General features: G+C 49.1%; 2 protein-coding genes and 1 long non-coding RNA gene across 6 annotated transcripts in view; 1 reads left to right on the top strand and 2 right to left on the bottom strand.

Annotated features, from left to right (window-relative positions):
- The window catches only part of Vps37b (VPS37B subunit of ESCRT-I), a 28,963-nt gene extending 14,094 nt beyond the window's left edge, over positions 1-14,869 (bottom strand). The window contains exon 1 of the mRNA NM_001105928.1: positions 14,718-14,869. Within this exon, the coding sequence (NP_001099398.1) occupies positions 14,718-14,828 (111 nt within the window). The 5' untranslated portion in view covers positions 14,829-14,869. The remainder of the gene's footprint in view (positions 1-14,717) is intronic.
- LOC134481293 (keratin-associated protein 4-6-like) lies at positions 1,712-14,708 on the bottom strand. The gene is made up of 2 exons (XM_063271883.1): positions 12,028-14,708; positions 1,712-10,058 (listed from the first exon to the last, which is right to left on the bottom strand). Exon 2 carries the CDS (start codon positions 6,576-6,578, stop codon positions 5,508-5,510), a length of 1,071 nt encoding a protein of 356 aa, XP_063127953.1. The 5' UTR covers positions 6,579-10,058; positions 12,028-14,708; the 3' UTR covers positions 1,712-5,507.
- A 64-nt stretch (positions 14,870-14,933) lies between the features above and the next one.
- LOC102552690 (uncharacterized) overlaps positions 14,934-21,407 on the top strand; it is a 36,400-nt gene continuing 29,926 nt past the window's right edge. For 2 of the 4 annotated variants that reach the window (XR_005491714.2, XR_005491713.2), the window contains exons 1-2: positions 14,934-15,072; positions 18,614-18,722. This is a non-coding gene — a long non-coding RNA (uncharacterized LOC102552690). Of the gene's footprint in view, positions 15,073-18,593; positions 18,723-19,197; positions 19,537-21,407 lie in introns of those variants that run through there. The other 2 variants (XR_005491715.2, XR_595339.4) reach the window with 2 other exon arrangements.

Raw genomic sequence — 21,407 nt, 5'->3', positions numbered from 1 at the left:
TAACCTGACCGCAATGCCAGGATCACTCTCTGCAGCCCACACTTTCAAGCTTTCCGCCTCATTTGATCCCCGGAAACAGAGTGCACACAGGAACAGCATGGTATTGGCTTCCCTCCCCTTCACCTTCTCCCCCCCCCCCCCCCCCCGGAGCTGGGGTCCGAACCCAGGGCCTTGCGTTTGCTAGGCAAGCGCTCTACCACTGAGCTAAATCCCCAACCCCCTCCCCTTCACCTTCTTAAAGACAACTTTGGAACAGGCATGGTGGCTCATACCTATGATCCCGGGACTCTGAGGTTGAGGCAGGAGGACTGATGTAAGTCTGAGGTCAGCCTGGGCTACAGTGAGGCTCCTTCTGACTCAAAAGACCAGGAAAAAGAACAAACAACAGCAACAACAAGGCAGCCGAACACAATCAACCCCTGGAGGAGGGGGCTAGAGTCTGTGGAGTGAGTATGACGCTCTCCACTGTCCAATCACTGAGGTCATTGTCCACCGACCACATTGTTATTGACCTTTGCCACTTCAGATAAATGTGAAGCTCTCTGAAACACGGTGGAGACGGACGGACCTCGAGCTTTTATTCCACTGCCATTCACAGCAAAGGGTTGAGACTGCACTGGGACCCTGGATACTGTCGGCTTGCAGACCACGCTACAGGGAGAGCACTGGCTTGTGTCCGCTCAGCAGGTTCAACGCAACTTCTTTTACCCACTCATCTCGGTGCGAGTCACCGCAGTCACAGGCTTTGCGCCTCGGGTCTCTTTGTGACTGTGTACATCCACGTGTCTGTATGTGCCTGAGTACTGGCGTAGGAGCCACGCACAGCTGAGCCAGCCAAACCCAGGTCTTCTGCAGGACTTGTGTTGGCTCTCAGCTACTGAATCATCTCTCCAGCCCTGGTGTGTGTGTGTGTGTGTGTGTGTGTGTGTGTGTGTGTGTGTGTGTGTGTGTGTGTATGTGTACACGCATGTACATGAGTGACATAGACAACTTAAGGCAGTTGGTTCTCTCTGTCCACCATCAGACTCAGGTGATTGTAAGAAGGTTGAAGACATCACCTTTACCCTTTGGGCCATCTTGCCGGCCCTGTGGTTATTAGAAAGCAAATTCATCTTCCATTCAAAAAGAGTTAACCAATGGCAAAAGTGAGTTCCCAACCGACTTCCGGTTTTCAGGAGGCCTGTGATCCAGGCCGACAATCCCCCCGCCCCCAGACCCCCACAGGTCCACTGCAGCCATCCAAGGCTGCTGTCTTCAATTCCTCCACTTTTACGAAGAGGAATCTAGCAGTTGCAGTCAGACTGCTTAGCACGGTGACGGGGAAGGTATGCCGGTCCAGAAATACAGTGGAGGAGCTGCAGAACATTACGAAACTGGCCTAAAATACAACTGTCTTGGGGGCTGTGTGAAACCATCTCCAAGACTACAACCCACTCAGGAAGGAATTCACAAGCTGCTTAGCCAAAGCGCCACCCACTTGGCCGAGAAACAAAGGTTTCCTGGCTGTGGTAGTGCATGCCTTCACTCTCAGGGCTCAGGAAGCAGAGGCAGTCGGATCTCTGTGAGTTCAAAGCTGGCCTGCCCTACAGAGTGAGTTTTGGTACAGTCAGAGCTAAAGAGAAATCTGTCTCAAAAAAACAAACACATAGAAGAACCAGTCAGTGAGTTCCAGTTTTTTTGTTTGTTTGTTTTTTAAAGTAAAGATACCTTCTTGCTGGGATGGAAGCTACTTTCTCAGAAAGGAACAGGTGGTGGCCTCTAAACTCCGTCCAATTGGCACAGAGCTGGCCACGCGGCTAAGGCCTGGGAGTGCCGCTCACAGGAAGATCAGAGCTTGCAAGAAACACAAGTGTGGAGGCTTGCGAACAGTACGACCAGTCCCAGAGAAGAAATGATGTCAATTCTGGGACACACAGTTTGCCGGTGTCCCGGTCCTGTTAGGGCTCACTGTCTCCTAGAAGACTTACTTCCTAAAATTCAAATAAACTGATCAAGCCACAGAGACCATAAAAGAGCATTGGATCCCCTGCAACTGGGGTCAGAGACAGTTCTGAGCTGTCACGTGCGTACTGAAAACGGAACTCAGGTCCTCTGCAGGAGAAAGGAGTGATGTTACCCACAGCCCTTATCTCTCTGCCCCCTCCACTTCAGTTTTACGGGGGCGGTCACATGAGGAACTGTGAGAGCAGAAGCCGGGATGCTCTGACTGGTCGGTCTAGCCCACACTGCACTCTCCAGCAAGGCTCTGGGTCTTTCCTAGTGAAATACTTTATATTGGTGCTTTCTAAAGCTCACGGCTTGGCCTTCACAGAAGCAGCCCTCTTCCTTCCACTCACAGTACGCCAGCTGGAGAGTATTACATAATTTCTAAGCAAATAAACCCAGAATGAAGAGGTCTGAAAGCAAACACATTTGGCCCTTGATTAGCATGTGGCTAGGGAGCGGCAGAAAGGCAAGGTTCAGCATAAGGAGAGGTTGGGGCATCATACTGGTTATTTTGTTTTGTTTTGTTTTTTTGTTTTTTTTTTTTTTTTTTTTGAGACAGGGTTTCTCTGCATAGCCCTGACTGTCCCAGAACTCACTCAGACCAAGCTGGCCTTGAGCTCACATAAATCCGCCTGAGCCTGCCTCTGCCCCGTAAGTCCGGGAGTGTGTGTGTGTACGTATGTGTGTCTGGAGTTTGTATGTATGTATGTATGTGTGTGTGTGTGTGTGTGTGTGTGTGTGTATACTTACTTTTAAATGATATGTCACTGCACACCTGGTCTTAAACATCTGAGCTCAAATGATCTTCCTGCATCAGTCTCCCAAGTATTGGGATGACAGGCACGTTACCATGCCTCGTTTAGTCTCTCTCTCTTTTTTTTCTTTTCTTTTTTTTTTCTTTTGGAGCTGGGGACCGAACCCAGGGCCTTGCGCTTGCTAGGCAAGAGCTCTACCACTGAGCTAAATCCCCAACCCCTCGTTTAGTCTCTCTTAAAAGCTTTTAATGCTTGTGAGTGTGTATGTGTGCGAGTGCATGTGTGTGCATGTGCTGAACAGATAGAAATGCAAACGGATGGGGACATCACGTTGGCACAAGCCATGCCATAATGGATATTCATGAGCTAGGACATACCCGTGGTCCGAGGATAACTTATGGGACTCAGTTCTCTGTTTCTACCACATGGGTTCTGGGGACCAAATTCAGGTTGCCAATGGCCGTTACTCATTGGGCAATCTCACTGGTGCCCAGTCACTTCTGTTAATGGCAAAGGGAGGCGGATACAGAATTACTGGAATTACTGGAACACTGAGTTCAGTGGAAAGATCTTGGTCTTCTGTGGTAATTTTAAAACTGAAGACTTCCTCTCCCCTTGTCCGCATGCCCCCCCCCCCAAATTCAGCTTACCAAAGAGAATTCCTAAACCCCAACTTTTAAGTTTATTTTTCTCTTTTGTGGGGGGCAGGTCTTCCATGCTGCCCAGAGTGGTCTTAAACTCATGGGTTCAAGTGAACCTTCTCTCAGCCTCTCGCAATGGGAATGTGAGGGAGGCCACCGCGTGCCCCTGGACCTGTGCTTTCTTAGTGGTTTCTGTTTGAGGCCAACCACCAAAGCAGCTGAGGTTTCTTAGGCTCTCTTTCCTCTTATCCACGACTTCAAGAGGTTCATGTGGGGGCGTCTTTCAGCTTGGTCTGTATGAAGTGCGATGGAAATGTGCCCCATCCCGATGGGCTCTGGGTTGTGTGTCTTCTGATGTTTCCTCCTTATCTTTAATACACATCTTCACATGACCTTTCTAACCCCACTCCGACTTCAGTTTAATAAACTTTCTTTCACGACTTTCATTACTCTCACTTCGTTATAAAGGAGAAAAATCCTATTCTAATCAAGAGGTTTTTTTTTTTTCCTCTTGTAGTTAGAAAAGAAGAAAATGAGTCAAAAGAGAAACTATTGCTCTCTAGATAATTCTACTTAAGTTTTTTAACAAAACCCTAGCTATCTCATGCAGGGAACCAGATGCCTAAGCCATCCAGATTCCTGATTTCCATCACTATAACAAAATACCGGAGTTAATCAGCTTAGAAAGAGGGGCTTTGTTTTGGCTCTCAGTTGTGTGGCTCTAGTCCCTAACAGGGCTTACCCGGCCCTCTGGTGGGAGGACCAGATGGCAAAGGCAGGGGGCACGGTGGGAGGGAGGGGGGACACACAAGAAAAGTATTAGCAGGGCCAGGGTCCACAAGTGCCTTTGGTTCACACCCTCAATGACTGAAAGACAGGTCCCTCTACACTAAGTCCATCACTGCGGTCCCAACACTAACCCACTGGGGTAAAAAAAAAGCAGTAAGGTCATTTAACGGAATTTATGATGGATTACCTGAGTACTCAGAATTGAGGACAAAGACACAGATAAGATGTCAAGTAGACACTGAAAATCATGCTGTGGGGACCGGTGGCATGGCTTGCCAACCCTGCCCATCTGAACTCAAATCCTGGGATCCACATGCTGAAAAGACAGACCGACTCCTGGGGGGGTACCATCTCCTGGAACAGTCCATAAAACTCACAAGGCCTTCCGCCATGCCCCAGAACTCATTCTGGACACCCAACAACTACTGTGCTCCCACTGATACCCAAGGACCCTTTAGCAGCAGCAGCAGATGGCATCTATCCCACAGGAGGCCCCAGGCGTGTACTATTCTAGAAAATCAGAATGCTGCATGCAGGTACACAGCCTCCAGAACTTCATCTCACACCCCCAACCCCTCAAGGCCCCTCCCTCCACCCTGCCAGGAAGAAACCAAGCAGCTCCCCCACCCCTCAGCCCATTAACCACCATTTTCCCAACGTCCATGGCTGGGAGCTGTGCAATGACCACGGAGAATTAAAATTCCAAGAATTAATGTCTGAGAAAATGTCTGTCAGCTCAAATGGCCTCACATTGTTGTGTTAACCAAAAGCCTTGTCTGCTCACCGTTTTATTACTGCCAGACACCACACTGACTTATACCGGCTAGCTTATTTAATCCTTGGGATAACTACATACGATGCCTTCCTCCGGCTCCCACGTGCTAGGACCACAGAGCCTCTGCACACTGGGTGTCTATCCAGTACTGGGGACTAAATGAATGCCATCTGAAATGCAGCTGCTTTTCCTTTTTTTTTTTTTTTTCTTTTTTTCAGAGCTGGGAACCGAACCCAGGGCCTTAAGCGCTCTACCACTGAGCTAAATCCCCAACCCCAGCTGCTTTTCCTTTATTGAGTAAAAAGTCTCAACTATGTCACCCTGGCTAGCCTTAACTCCTGCGCCTACCTGAGCTCCCCACAGCTAGAGTAACGGGCAGATGACACGTGCCAGTTTTAGGATGCTATTGTTGATGCTACTCTGTCAACAGTGAGCGAGCTGTCTGTCTCCCCACTTCTTCCCACATATGAGAGCTACGCCTTGTAGTCCTAGTGCTTCAGAGTCTGAGGCAGGGGAGCACGGGTTTGAGGCTAGCCTGGGCTACATAGCAAGATGCTATCATCATCCTGCTGTCACCAAAAAAGGAAAATACACACAGATATACATATGGTTGACGTCCCAGTTTTTGTAGTTTTTAAAACTTAATACTATCTTTTTTCTTGTCCTTTTCTTGCTGAACACATACACACACACACCACAGACACATACACACACACATACACAGACAGACACACACCACACCACACAGACACAGACACACACACACACACACCACATGGACACATATACACACACAGGTACACACATACACCACACCACACACAGACACACACCACACAGACACAGACACAGACACACACACACACCACACGGACACATATACACACACAGACAGGCACACACATACACCACACCACACACAGACACACACCACACAGACACAGACACACACACATACACAGACAGACACACACACACACCACACAGACACATATACACACACAGACAGGCACACATATACACCACACCACACACAGACACACACCACACAGACACATACACACACACAGACACACACACACACACCACACGGACACATATACACACACAGGCACACACATACACCACACCACACACAGACACACACCACACAGACACAGACACAGACACACACACACACACACACACACCACACGGACACATATACACACACAGACAGGCACACACATACACCACACCACACACAGACACACACACACAGACACACACACACACACACCACACGGACACATATACACACACAGGCACACACATACACCACACCACACACAGACACACACCACACAGACACAGACACAGACACACACACACACACACACACACCACACGGACACATATACACACACAGACAGGCACACACATACACCACACCACACACAGACACACACCACACAGACACAGACACACACACATACACAGACAGACACACACACACACCACACAGACACATATACACACACAGACAAGCACACATATACACCACACCACACACAGACACATACCACACAGACACATACACACACACATACACAGACACACACACACACCACACAGACACATATACACACACATACACAGACAGACACACACATACACAGACAGACACACACACACACACCACACAGACACATATACACACACCGACACACACACACACCGACACACACACACACAGATTTACTAGCTTTCCACTATATCCCTCTATAACGTGCAGCAAACACACGACCAGTTCACTATGATTCCATCTGGGCAGTGAGACCCAGTGGCTCAGCTGGGTCTCAGCCTCCGGCCCACTGCTACAGGCTCACTTCTATTTCTCAGCCTCCTAACTGATCTTCATTTTTCCCAATCTTATCCCCCCTCTAATTCGCCCCCCCTCACACTCCCACACCAGAACCATCTACATAAATGTCAAGGGCAGCCAACCGCAGCACTCGCTGGCTTAAATCCCGTAGTGGCCCAGAGGATCAGGCCAAGCTCCTCACCCTGGTGGCCTTTAAGGCCATCTGGTGCTGCCTGCCTCGAGCATCAGCCTAGCACTGGCCCCTTAAGCATGTGAGTGTATCGCTGTGCCTGCGGTGCTCCAGAACCTGCTGGAGGGAGTCTTTGTTCCCGCAGTCCACCCAAGACCCTGGAGCCCACTCCCTCATCACCTGATTACCCACACCTCAACCTCTGAATCCCAGCTGAGTCACTCTCTGCTCCAGGAAACACTGTGACCTTCTCCCAGGCCCCAAAGGCTTCCTGGGTCTCCCCTGTGTGCTATGTTCCGGTCCTTGAAGCTTGTCTTGTGGATTTAGTTGTGTATACCAGCACCATCCAAAAAGAGAAAAACCTGGGGCTCAGGGTCCGGTTTAGTGGTTGACTGTCTCATTTTGGCAAGGCACTGGGTTCTATCCCCCAGCCCCACGAAAAAGAAAAAGGGAGAAAGAAAAAGAAAGCTGTGGCTTTACAAGTTTCACATCCCCAGAGGGAGCAGGTTCTCCACAAGGGTTGAGTAATGATCAAACCTCCTTAAACTCAGCTATGCGCACACGAAGAAAACCGGCTGTGGCACTACCATGTCCCTTCACCATGCGGGGCACTGGGCTATGGACACGAACAAAACCTCAAGAGGCCATTCGCTAACCCTTGGAGATAACGGAAGCTTTGATTTGAAAGACGCATCTGGCCAGCCAGATGGCTTAGCATGTCAACAGGACAGCAATCCGACTTCAATCGCTGGGACCTACAGGGAGGAGACCCAACTCCCACTAGGCTGTCCGAGGACTTCCACACAGGCACACATGTAAATAAGATGAACAATTTTACATCAGGGGTTGTGGTGCATGCTTTTAACGTCAGCTTGGGAGGCAGGGGCAGGAATGTGAGTTTGAGGCCAGCCTGGTGTATACAGCACGCTCTGAGCCAAGTGAGTTTGCGAAGTGAGAGTTAGTCATGTACCCTAGAGACAAGAGACCCAAGTACATCACACATCACACCTCAAATTCCATTCTCCGTGAAGACATCCAACAATGAGCTTTGCCTCTGCCTTTGTCCTGCTGGTAAGGGAAGCTCTTCCAAGTGACGGCCAGGAAGGAAACAGCCAAATACAACTCTGGTCTCAGCACGCTCTCGGCGCCAGTGGCTGCCTGGTCAACTGTCACCGAGTCTGCGGATAACCTTGTACTGTGTGCCCGGCACAAATCCCCATGGCAACATCTACTCCAAATACTGCAGGAGGGGCCTCGTGAACAACACAGCTGGCCTTCCCTAGCTCGGGGCACAGCCACTGCAGATCAGGTGCAAACGGTCACTCCAGGTTCCGCCTCAGGCCAGTCTGAAACGGGGCCACTCAATTCCCGGAACTTCTTCCAATTATTTGATGGCACCTCTGACCACACACTAATTACCTGGTAGTCATGCAAACTTTATAGTCCCTTTGATTTCCAAGCACTGGGGAAGCTTGGCTGAAGTCACAGCCTCACTCAGATAGTTCTGGAGGAGCTCCAGAGCTGCACACACTTGATCCTGTCCGGGAGGGACCCTGCTGGAGCCTCATATTCCAACAGGGTCTTATTTCTCCCTTTCCACCTACAGGCGCCCCTCTTCCGCACTCAATCCAGGCCACTCTTCATTCACTGAAGCCAGGGCACTGCTCACATCATGCTGGCCGGTGTGGAAAACACACATGTGACAGAATGAAGCCACGGGGCCACAGGAAGTGAGCAGATTATAACATGAGTATCAAATGCCACAGGTGACACAGATGAAGAGGCTAAGGGACACGGATCATGTCTGTGACTAAGGGAGCTGGAGAACTCTACGTTGAAGTTTATGCTTGGGTGACGGGAGGGGTAGTGAGTCCGCCTGGGCTCAGACCCTAGTCTCTTTCATGTTTTAGAGACGGTGGTGTGGGTGGGTGGGGAGGTGGGGACAGGGATGGGAAGATGACACAGGGGTTGGGACAGGGTCTCCCTGCATAGCTCTGACTACCCTGGAATTCATTTTGTAGATCAGGTTGACCTAGGTAGATCCACCTGCCTCTGCCTCTGCCTCTGCCTCTGCCCCTGCCCCTGCCTCCTCCCACGTGCTAGGATTAAAGGGCCTGCCTGTACCACCACGCCTGGCTGAGTTTGTTTTGTGTACATATGGGTGTTGATGCTGGAGTGGGGTTCTGAGACCAACACAATCGAGCCCAGTCTGGTCTCAAGTTTGTGACAGTCCAGCTGTTTCAATCTATCAGCTCAGAATAGCTCTAAGAAACAGGTGTGTGTGTGTGTGTGTGTGTGTGGCCTCTGGGGACCACTCCCTCTGGGTTGCATAAAACCCTAAAAAGGTAGGCACCACCACCATTCTCTAAAGGATGAAAAAACTGAAGGGCACAGACTTTAAGTAACTTAAAGGCAGTGACCCAGTCACGTGACTCTTACCAATCGTCTTCTATTAAGACTGTAGCATTACTGTTAAAAAAGGAAAACCCAGGTGTGATGGCTCACACCTTTAATCCCAGCACTCAGGAGGCAAAAGGAGGAGGAGCTCTGAGTTTGAGGCCAGCCTGGTTTATAGTCAGTTCCAGGACAGCCAGGGCTACGGAGTGAGACCCCACTGCCTAACCTCAACAAGTTCGAATTCTTGGCTTCTGAAAACCAGACTCCCACCAGCAATGATTCAGCCTGCGTGTTCCAAAGGAGTCCCAGGCTAGCGCTCCATGTCAATGAGCCATTATGACTGGAGCAGTGGCTGCAGTCACACACAAGTCACAGCCCAACAGGCCTCAAGGAAGCCGCTTCTTCCAGGCCAGAGTTCTTCGCTCTCCACAAAACACTGTCTTTTCAGGCTCCCTCTCCACAGTTCTGTGTGCTGGCACTTTGATTCCCACAGGAACAAAGCTGTAGAATTTGAATTCTCTGAAACCGTTAGCCTGCAGACCAGCATTTCCATAGAAGACATACAGGGAGAAGTGACCCAAGCGCTCTGGTGTACTTGCCTAATCCCCCAAGCAACCGTTCCTTTTATGGCAGTGCCTTGCCAGTCAATGGGGTTCATGTGGCCAGATAAAGGTGCATTCCACTGCCAGGCAAAAATAAAGTAAGAAAGAAGGCCAGTAAGAGACGGTTTAAGTCAGTGGGTCTCAACCTTCCTAATGCTGCGACCATTTAACCATGTCGCTGTGACCTCCAACAATGAAGTTATCTCACTGCTACTTCATAACTGTAACTCTGCTACTGTTGTGAACTGTAATGTAAATATCTGTGTTTTCCAATGGCCTTACATGTAGTCAGTGGAAGGGCTGTTCAACCTCCAAAGGGGTGGAGACCCACAGGTGGAGAACTGTTGGTTTGGGTGGTAAAGGCCCTTTGTTGCTCAAGCCTGAGTTCAATCCCTCCGCCCCACTGAGGAAGGAAGAACCTCCTCTTCAAAGTTGGTCTCAGAACCCCACTCCAGCATCAACACCCATGTGTACACAAAACAAACTCAGCCAGGCGTGGTGGTACAGGCAGGCCCTTTAATCCTAGCACGTGGGAGGCAGGGGCAGGGGCAGGGGCAGGGGCAGGGGCAGGGGCAGGGGCAGGGGCAGAGGCAGGTGGATCTACCTAGGTCAACCTGATCTACAAAATGAATTCCAGGGTAGTCAGAGCTATGCAGGGAGACCCTGTCCCAACCCCTGTGTCATCTTCCCATCCCTGTCCCCACCTCCCCACCCACCCACACCACCATTTTTTTCCCCAAAAAAGAAAAAAAAAAAAAAGAAGACCCACTAATAGTGTCTGCATTTAGGGAGCAGTATACTGGACGGGAGACAGGAGAAGAGAAAACACACAGGACCCGGTGCACCCACATCATGCTAATGCCTGGAGCTGTGCTAAAACTCACACTCGGCAATTAAAATAGAGAAGACAATGCCCACAGCAGTTAAGCCTAACAGTGAAGGCCTTCAACAAGCCACACTTGACAGCAGCCACAAAATATCCCCTCCGGCTGTGAGAAGCCTCACCCTGCAATTTCAAACACTTCCTTCTGCCAGTTGAGAGAGAGAGAGAGAGAGAGAGAGAGAGAGAGAGAGAGAGAGAGAGAGAGAATGAACGAGCATTGGGCTTCGTTCCAGCTTATGAGAGGAGTCTGTGCTGTGAAAGGCCCACTCCACTCCCCAGTGTTTTCTGGAACCACTGAGTCACATAACCCCTCTGACTGTAGAAAGGTCAAATGTTTGAGGCTAATGGCAAGTCAAGATTTATCTTAAAATTTGAAAAAACAAGACCCTATTCATCTGTTAGGGTGACATCGGCTAGTTCTTTCTTTTCCTAAAGATTTATTTGCTTATATACGAGTGCTCTATTTGCCGGTACGACTGCACAGAAGAAGGCATTGCATTCCATTACAGATGGTTGTGAGCCACCAAGTGGGTGCTGGGAACTAGACTCAGGTCCTCTGGAAAAGCAGCCAGGGCTCTTAACCACTGAGCCATCTCTCCAGCTCTCATCCACTATATACAGGGGCACACAGGGCAGCATGCATACCAGAGTATGCAGGCCAGAGGGAAACCTGAGGCGTTCCTTGCCTCCTTCAGGTCCAGTCCACCTTGTTTTCTGAGACAGGGTCTCTGTAGCTCCCCCACTAGGCTAGACTGGCTGGCCAGTGCCCCAGGGAACCTCCTGTCTCCCTGTCCTGGGGGAGACAAGTGGATGACAATTGTGCATCACCATTCCTGGCTCTTTATGTGGGCTCTGGGGGTTGGACTGAGATCTTCACGCTTCCACAGCAGAAATCTTGCCAACCCTGCTACCGCTCTGGCTCCAGCAATTATTATTCCTTTATTATTATTCATTACTGAAACTAACCATGAACTGTGTTTGGTGTTTAAACTTCACCATCTCACCTGACCCTTATCAACTCTATGAAACATCACACTGCCCTTCCCGAGAGCCGTTCAGAGAGGTGCAGTAATCTGCCTACAGTCACACAGCACGAAAGCAGCCAAGTCCACCCCGCAGTCTACCATTCCTAAGCCCCAAAGCTCCTTAACGCTTTCACACAATACCTCATTTGGTCAGGAGTGGATGGTTCAGGATGGTTCACAGACTCCTCTTCTCTCTCTTGAAACCATCCCAAAATAAACAAACGTGCGACATGGCCAGGGGAGGGAAACTTTCACAACCAAAAAATAAAATAAAAACCGCTGTCAGAGCCCCACCCATTCCTTTAGAAAACACTGTCCATAACTAGGACAACGGGTGTGCAGACCAGGTGTTTTGGTTTTCAAGTTGCTTCCCTGGTTTTTTTTTTTTTCTTTCATTCTATGTCTCTTTATTTTTTTTAATTGGATGTTTTATTTACTTACATTTCAAATGATATCCCCTTTCCTGATTTCCTCTCTGGAAACCACCTATCCCATCCTCCCTCCCCCTCTTCCATGAGGGTACTCCCCACCCACCCACCCATCCACTCCTGTCACCCCAGCCTGGCATTTGGCTACACTGGGGCATCAAGCCTTCCCAGGACCAAGGGCCTCTCCTCCCATTGGTGCCTGACAATGCCATCCTCTGCTACATATGCGGCTGGAGCCATGGGGTCCCTCCATGTGGACTCTGGTTGGTGGTTTACTCCCTGGGAGCCCTGAGGGGTCTGGTTGCTTGATATTGTTCTTCCTATAGGTTGCAAACCCCTTCAACTCCTTCCGTCCTTTCTCTAACTCCTCCATTGGGGACCCTGTGCTCAGTCCAGTGGTTGGCTGTGAACGAGCATCTGCCTCCCTGTTTTAAAAGCTGGACACAGTCAGAGACAAAGTACTGCTAAGTAACTTCAGTAACACTATGAGGTCTCCTGTGCCCTTCTCTTCTTTGAATAATCTCCAGTTATAAGCCAGGGATGGAAGCATGCCTTTTAATCTCAGCACCCGGGGAGGCAGAACCAGGTGGACCTCCGTGCATTCAAAGCCAACCTGGTCTACAGACTGAGTCCCAGGACAGCCACGGCCTCACAGAGGAACCCTGTCTCAAAAACAGAACAAAAACATCAACAGCAAACCGATCTCTAGGTTTCTAGGGGGAGGAGGGGGAGGTTGGAGTCACAGGCCATTTGACTCGCTCCCCACCGATCTCCGCTGAGCAAGAGTTTAAGCTATTAAACGTTCCACTTAACGGACTTCCAGTAGCTGTTCTCACTGGAACTGAATAGTCACAGACAGCAGAGTGGCAGCCTGCAGGCAGGACCACATGCTGAGAAACACACCTATCATTTTATTATTAAGCTAGAAAGACACTCCGCACGCAGTCAACAAAACGTCTCTCAGAAACCGCCGAGAAGCCAAGCAAGGATTGTCCTTTCTTGTGCAAGGCACGGAATTCTCATTCAGTCAAGAGAGATGGAGCCTTTTTTTTTTTTTTTTTTTTTTTTGGTCTCTTATTATTCTCTGAAAATGGACAGTGCCACATGGGAACCACAAACTGGGTAAATTGCATCTCAGGGCAACGGTCTATGTGCCAAGCTGCAAAGCCCGTGAATACAAGGGGTTGTATTAATGGAAACACTGATACCATCTTACTACAGTGGTCCCTCTGTAGCGGCAGACAATGATCTGCTGAGGGTTTTCCAGGGATTCTGAATGTACAACCTTCTTACAAGCCCCCTTGGAAGGGAGCCGGCTGGGTGCTGTACAATTCCTCTTCGGAAAGCAAGCCAAAAAAAGCCCCCCTATACCAGCTTCTGGCAGGAGGCAAAGCAGGCTTAGAGAAGCTCAGACTTCCCAGACAAAGGAGGTAGTGAGTGGGCCAGAGATCAGACAGCTCCCGATTCTAGCGTCAATGTCAGGACCAGTTGGGAGAGAAGGAAAAGGGGAAGTACTCAGGGCAGATCTGCAAGGGTGAAGTCAGTCGCTCCTCAAAGCAAACCACAGGCGAGGTGTGGAGGAAGATAACCAGAAACAAGGGCGGGCGCATGCCTTCCAGAGGCTGGGCTGGCTTTGGACTATCGAGAAAGGGGGGGTCAGCAGTCAGCTCCCAGCCCCCTTTAACTCTGTTGCCAGAAGGAGCCCAGAGAGGTGGGCAAGACAGCCGTGGGGCAGAGCCAGCCATACTAGAATTCCCTCAATCCTTTCTTTACACGAAGGCCAGGATGCTTGGGGAAAGGGATCCTCTTGCTACTCACAGACCGTTCACAGAACCAAAGGAAGGAACTCTTGAGTCAACTCTCCTAAAGCCACTTTCACGGGAAAGGGCCTTTTGGAGAGCCGGCATTCACTGGGCCCCTTCCCACCTCACCCTTGCTGTCTGTGATCCGGAGCCTCTGAACTTCGAGAACCCCTCTCAGAATCCCAACCGAGACTTAGCTACAGATCTCTGCTTCCCACAAGCCCATCTTTGAACGGTCCGACAACTCGAGCTAGTCCCCAGATCCGATCCGCTTTTACTGGCTTCAGTGCCCCTACGATTTTCCAACCATTCCCTTCAAAACCTTCCCAAACCCATGCCTAATCTACCTGCTTTGGTTCCCTAGAGTCCTTAGGAGACTCAACGGCAGTCACCTCCGCCCTTACCAAGCCAATCTCAGCGCCTTCACTCCCTCTCCCGACCCCAGCCCCGGCCCCAAAGACCCCGTGTCTCGGTTCAAGAGTCCGATCCACGACTCAAACCGGCCTGGGGCCCTCGGTGCCCCCGAATCTCGCGTCAGGGCCCCACTCTGGCTGCCAGCGCGCCGTCCAGCACCCCCTTTTCCCGGTCCCAAGACGCTCACCTCCTCCATCCCCCGCACCATGTCGCCGAGCTGGGCATCGTCCTCCAGCAGCTCGTGCAGCTGCATCAGCGACAGCCCCGCGAAGCGCGCCTCGCTCACGGCGCCCGCCATCCCGCCACTCGGCCGCCGCCGCCGCTCCGGCCGCCAAGCTCCGCCGACCGGAAGCGCCGCCCTCAGGCCCCACCCCTCGCGGGGGGGCACGTGACGCCAGCGCTGGGTGTGACGTCATCGGCGCGCGAAAGCGCCGCCCAGAGCGCGTCGCGCCTCTGACTGGGTCAGAGGCTTCTGAGGAGCGGGAAGGGACGTTGAGAGCATTGTGACACTGTCACGCAGTCATGATGTCACTGGGGTGAAGGTGAGTATGTTGTGAGGTAATAAGAGCCTTTTTCTCCCCTTCAGGATACAAAAAAGCAGACAAGTCTGTCAAGGAGCTGACAGGGTGGGCTTGGTGGCTCTCACTTTCAATCCCTACGCTCCTGAGTTCGAGGGATAGACCCTGCCTCAAAAACTGACAACAAAGAAAAAACAAACAATGAGAAAAAAATTCCTGAAGCCTCTGAGTCTAGAATGAATCCCAGTGTCGTGAAGGAGACTCTGGAAACAAGTCCAGAGTCCATTAGCTCCCTCGGGATTTAGTACAGTATCAATCAAGCATTGGGTGTAGAATTAAAACCCTTTTTGTATGTGTGTGAGCGTGCGTCATGTCAGTTCAGTGCAACCTGAGGCCAGAAGATGGTGTCTGAGCCCCTGGAGCTGGAGTTGGAGGTCAATGAACTTCTGACGTAGGTACTGGAAACTGAAGTATCGTTTCTCTGGAAGAGCAGCAATTGCTCTTAACTGCTGACCTATCTCTCCAGTCTCACAGTTTTATCTACGGGGTGGGGCGGGGTGGGGGACAGCAAAGGTTCCCAGCAACACAAAGAAATACACAAACACGCAAACAAAAACAAAACCAAAACAACATAAGGAAAGAACTTAGAGACTTGGAAGAGGTGTCCTAAGGCATAGCAACGGAGGAGATCTGAAGAAGGGACAAACCCACCACCATTCCTGTAGGAAGGAAGCCCAAGCAGCAAGTCCAGCATGTGTGAAGGCCCTGAGGCAGGATGGGCTTAGGATACTTTATGAGTAAGAGAGAAAGTATGACTGGAGTGCTATAAACACAGACACGTGTGGGTGGCCCCGTTGACCAAGGGGAAGGTGTCCACACATCCAGGTGGACCACACTGGGTCCTTGGAGACATGGACATTTACAGTCATCTGTTCATGCTCTCCCCAGCTGTCTGGAGATAGATCTGAGATGGAGGAATGAGGGAATTCATGACCCTGCTTTATGCTTCCTCATGGTTCTGGTTGGGAGAAACCTATAGCCCAGGCTAATCTTCACCGTTATATATGGAAACTGAGGCCCTGAAACAAGGAAGTCAGGGTCTCCAAGCCCTAAGTCAAATAATATAGTTGCTGGTACCCCTGACTCACAGTCTGGCATCCATGATTCTGGGATCATCCCAGGCTGAGCTTGTAACTGTCCTGAGCAGTCAGGGCATTCAGTAGATGCTCGATGGCTGGCTAGTGGCCTTTATAGAAATGACTCATGTGTCTCTATAGTAGAACATTTGACTGGGCTCCACCGACTCCAGTCTCCTAGGCCTTTGTGCTCAGGGCAGGCACACAAAGAAGAGGCGTTTCATTTTAACTACAAGAAAAAGGTTCTCACTGACTTCGGAAAGGAAACTTTTGAGTTTTCTTCCCTTTAAATTGTCAATTTAATTGGTCAAGAAATACGATCCTGGGGAGGAAAAGAACACAGTAAAGACATAAAAGGATGTAGGGAGCTGAGTTTATGGTATTTTATCTTTTCCCCTTTCCATGAAAAAGATCAGACCTGCCTAAGAGGTAGAGCTATGCTCTCAGGAAGGATCCACCTGAGGTTTAAGGCAGAACTTCTTAACAGGGCCCACAGAAGATGAGGGTACAACTAAAGGTCAGAAGACGCAGAGGAAGAGCCCATTTTGCTAAGCATAGATCAAGAGCAAGCCAGGAAGCCCAGGGTGACAACATACATGTATAATCTCAGTACTTGGGAAGGTCAGGCTGGGTTATATGAGATCCTGTTTCAAAGAGACAAAGCAAAGCAAAACAGCAAGGCAGTTTCTGCATGGCTCACTAGCACACAGTAACCACCCAAGGGCCTAGCTTAAGTGAGGCTTACAGGCCAGCATTCCAGCCTTGTTCGTCCTCAGAACCCACACCTGCTGCTTTGCCACCGAACTATTCAAGTCACACACCACTTCCTCTGTCAGAGCAAACCACAAAATCATCTTGTTTCTGCTGCTCAAAAAAGTCTCACTGCTCTTCAAAGGACTGAGAGAAGTAGAGAAAACCACGCCAAGGTTCTGGGTGCTGATGTCGGACTTGTCTGTGACTGGAGGAGTTTCATGCTCTTTTCTTGTTTTGATTGTGTGGTTTATGTTTCTCTCTGCACCTACATCTCCTGTAATACTTGTGGATTTACAGGACTGGGCTCTAAGGGATCAAGGGCCACATACATACATACGTACATACATACATGCCTGGCAGGGCCTTTCTCTAAGAGAACATTGTTGCTGGGTAAGGCAGGCATCTCTTGCCACACAGTATCAGGAATTATTAGACAAGCACAGAGTAAAATAGAGAGGGGGAAATCCTTCCTATTTGAATGGTAAGGTCTTCTAACCTTAGGTAGAATTCCTTCTCTTCAGTGGTCACTGTTAGGATTATTTATAAATGATGTCCAATTGGAAGCCAGGTATGGTAGCTTGTTCCTGCCGTCTCAGCACTTACAGAGCTGAACCAGGAGAATAGCTGTGAGTTTGAGGCCTGAGCTACGTAAGCTCCAGACCAGCCTTGACTGTTGTGTAAGATTTTGTCTCAGAGATAAGGGGAAAGGTTTCTGGTTGGGAAGGGTAGGAGAACATGTGTGAATGTGCCTGGCCCTGACTGTGCAGCTGTGTGTAGGTGCTGGAGGAATGATCCTCAAGGCATCAGGTGTGGGAGCCGCACCCTTTGAAGACTCACAGCCTGACAAGCCGTCATGCACTCACACCTGAATACCCAAAGTTACCTTCACACGAGTCATCTACAAGGATAAAAGTGTAGATGTGGTTTTGGTTTTGGAGAGTAAGAGGGTTCACAGAAGATTTTAATGACTGTTTAAAGCTGGTGTTATTTGGGTGTGCCATGAAAATAGAGGACATAGGTTATTGAGAGGGTTGGTTTTAAGGTTTTGGTTGGGGGGGGTTGTTTTGTTTTGTTTTTGAGACAAGATTTCCCTATGTAACCCAGGCTGGCGTCAAACTCAGGGTGATTCTCCTGCACTGGCATCACAAGTGCTGGGATTACCAAAGTGTGTCCAACCACATTTACCTCATTATTTTGTTAAAGGTTTTACTTTTAATTAGGTGTTTATGTGTGTGAGCGTGTGTGAGCGTGCAAGAACATAGGCAAGAAGAGGGTGTCAGATTCCTAGAGCTGCAACCACAGGTGGTTTTAAGCTGCCTGATGTGTATGCTGGGAACAGAACTCAGGTACTCGTGAGAATAGAATATATACTCTTAACTGCCGAGCCAGCTCTCTAACCCTAAAGTTGATTGTTTTGAAGATCGAGTCTTGGTTTTTTTAATTTATGTACCAGTATCCTTACCAGGTTAAGGAAGGTATATCAGAGAGTGGGTTGAAGCCGTATAGCCTTCCTCCCCCAGCCATTTCCTTTCTCCCTGCTCAGAGAATAATTAATATCCTATTTCCTTACTTTACACTGACTTGTACATATCCATACGTGTGTGAGTGTGGGTATATGCGTTTTGAGAATTGATTCTTTCCTTCTCTTGCTGTGAGATGATCTCTCTCTGCTGCAGCATTCCAGTCTGTGACCTGATGACACTCGGGGTGCCAGAGGAGGTCCAGTCTCCACAAGCCAGTCTGCCTTTGGAGTGCTGGGGTTGTCCGTGTGTGCACTGCATTCAGGTATCCGGTTGGTTTGTTTGTTGATGTGGTTTCTCATAACGCATGGGTCGTCAGACTCGCTGGGGAAGTATTTTACCCACTGAACCATCTGGCCATTTCACTGATCCCCTCTCTCCTCCTCTCTCTTCCCTCCCTCCCTCCCCTCCTCCCTCCCTTCCTCCCTTCCTTCCTTCCTTTGAGAGATTTCCCTCTGTAGCCTTGGCTAGCCTGGACTTTGCTTTGTAGACTAGCCTGGCTTTAAGCTTGTATGTATTCTATCTCTGCTCCCAAGTGCTGGTATTAAAGACTGTGTGTGTCCTGATGCCATATTAGCCATTCTAAGCATTACTAGATACTTAGTTGTGTGACATTTTGGACATGCACGCTGCATGTAGCGCTCCTTTATCTCACAGGGCTCACTGACGTGTCCCTCTGTCTCCACTCCCCTCCTCCCAGCCTGATGACACATTCTGCTTTCCGTGTGTATGCTCAGCAGGTTCAGAGCAAACTTACTGAGACCTGACTTCGAGGCCCTGAGTTTGCCAGAACTCCAGAGAGAAGCTTGAAACCAAAACTGTCTCCAGAGCATGTTTTAAGAAACGAACTGTAGGAGCGAGAGATGTGGCTCAGTGGTTAGAGCACTTGTTGCTTTTGCAGAAGACCCAAGTTTGGTTCCCAGTATCTACCTGGTGGCTCACAGCCATCTATAACTCCATCTTCAGGGACCTGATTCCACTTCTGTCCTCTATGGACTTCAGACATCCACACAGTGCACATACATACAGGCAAAACACTCAAACACATAAATAAAATTAAATAAAAAACTATTTATTTAGCTGGGTGGGTAGTGGCTTGTGCCTTTAATCCCAGCTCTTGGGATGAGTTTGAGGCTGCCCCGATCTACAGAACAAGTACATAAAGAAACCCTGTCTTGACACCCCCCCCCAAAAAAAACCTTCAAAACAAAAAACAAACAAACAAACAAAAAAATGAAAACAAACTACCAAGGAAAGCCAGCAAAAAGAAAGAAGGAAAATAATGGGGCTGGGGATTTAGCTCAGTGGTAGAGCGCTTACCTAGGAAGCGCAAGGCCCTGGGTTCGGTCCCCAGCTCCGAAAAAAAGAACCAAAAAAAAAAAAAAAAAAGAAGGAAAATAATATCCAGTGATGGTTACCAATGTGGGGTGGGTGGGAGAGAGGAGTATCAATACACTGCTGGTGGGCATTAAATAAATGCTGTCATTATAGAAATTATATAACGGCTAGAGCTACTACATCAACAGCCATACCCCTTCTGGTGCCTGCACAGCCATGTGAATTATAGCAATATTCATGAATACCAAGATATAGAATTAATCTAAGGACCCAGCCACAGCTGAGTGGACAAAGAAAATAAGCCATATGTAGGCTAGGGAATGTGGCTCAATTATTATGGTGTTTGCTTAGCATGAAGTCCTGGGTTCAGTTCCCAGTATTGCACATCTGTCTTCCAGAACTCAGAAGGTAAAGGGAGGGAGATCAGAAGTTCAAGGCCATTCTCAGCTACCTGTCAAATTTAAAGCCAAGCTAGGCTACATGAGGAAGAAGACAAAGGAAAAAAGAAAGAAAATGCAATATATACACATAATAGAGGGCTTTTTGGTTTTGTTTTTGTTTTGTGGCCATTAAACACTAACAACGCCAGTCGTGGTGATTCATGTTTATAATCCCAGCCCTTGGCAAGCTGAGACAAGAGGATTGCTCTTAGTTCAAGGCCAGCCTGGGCTACAGAGGAAGCTACAAAATAAGACCTTGTCCCAAAACCAAACCCAGTATATGGAAGTAAAAGGGGAGCGAGTGGGGCAGGGAACAAGTGTGGGCAAACAGTGTGTGACAGACACTGAAATGTCATGATGAAGCCCGGCTTTTTGTATGGTCATTTTTTAAAAAAAAGTAGAAAGTTTGGAAATGTCTGTTGACCTGTATCCCAGAGGTAACAGTAAACAGATGGTTTCTTGTTCCAGATGTTTGTTTGGTTGTTTGAGACAAGGCATCATGCTGTACACCAGGCTGGCTTTGATCTTGCAGCCATCCGTCTGCCCCAGCCTCTCCACAGCTGGGATTTCAGGTGTGCCCCACCGCTCCCAGCTGGAGACATTTTCTGATTTTAGGTGTGTGCTCCCCGTGTGGTTTCTTATTTAGCAGAAGTGAGATGTCAGAGCACCGCAGTTGGCACTGTAGTGCTTTTAGCTATACCGAATGCTTTTTTAAAATGTATGGTTATTATTTAATTACGTGTAAATATCAGCACAAGAGTGCAGGTGCCCACAGAGGCTCTGGCCTGGATAGAGTTACAGATATCCAACGAGGTCGCTGGGAGTTGGAACTCTGGTCCTCGGGAGAAACGGTGCATGCTCTTAACCACTGAGCCACCTCTTCAGCCCCCAAATTCTTTCTTTTTTTTTTTTTTTAAAGAATTATTTATTTATTTTATGTATATGAGTACACTGTAGCTGTCTGCAGACACACCAGAAGAGGGCACCGGATCCCATTACAGATGGTTGTGAGCCACCATGTGATTGCTGGGAATTGAACTCAAGATCTCTGGAGGAGCAGTCAGTGCTCTTAACCGCTGAGCCATCTCTCCAGCCCCAAATTCTTTTTTAATGTTACACAGTATGCCTTTGTTGCCGTGAACACTAAACATCTAAACACATCCACAAAATTC

Source organism: Rattus norvegicus, chromosome 12, assembly GCF_036323735.1.
Source record: "Rattus norvegicus strain BN/NHsdMcwi chromosome 12, GRCr8, whole genome shotgun sequence".
In the NCBI taxonomy this organism is placed as follows: Eukaryota; Metazoa; Chordata; class Mammalia; order Rodentia; family Muridae; genus Rattus; species Rattus norvegicus.
The sequence above is the reverse complement of the archived record's forward strand: the minus strand, read 5'-3'. Positions and strand labels throughout refer to the sequence as shown.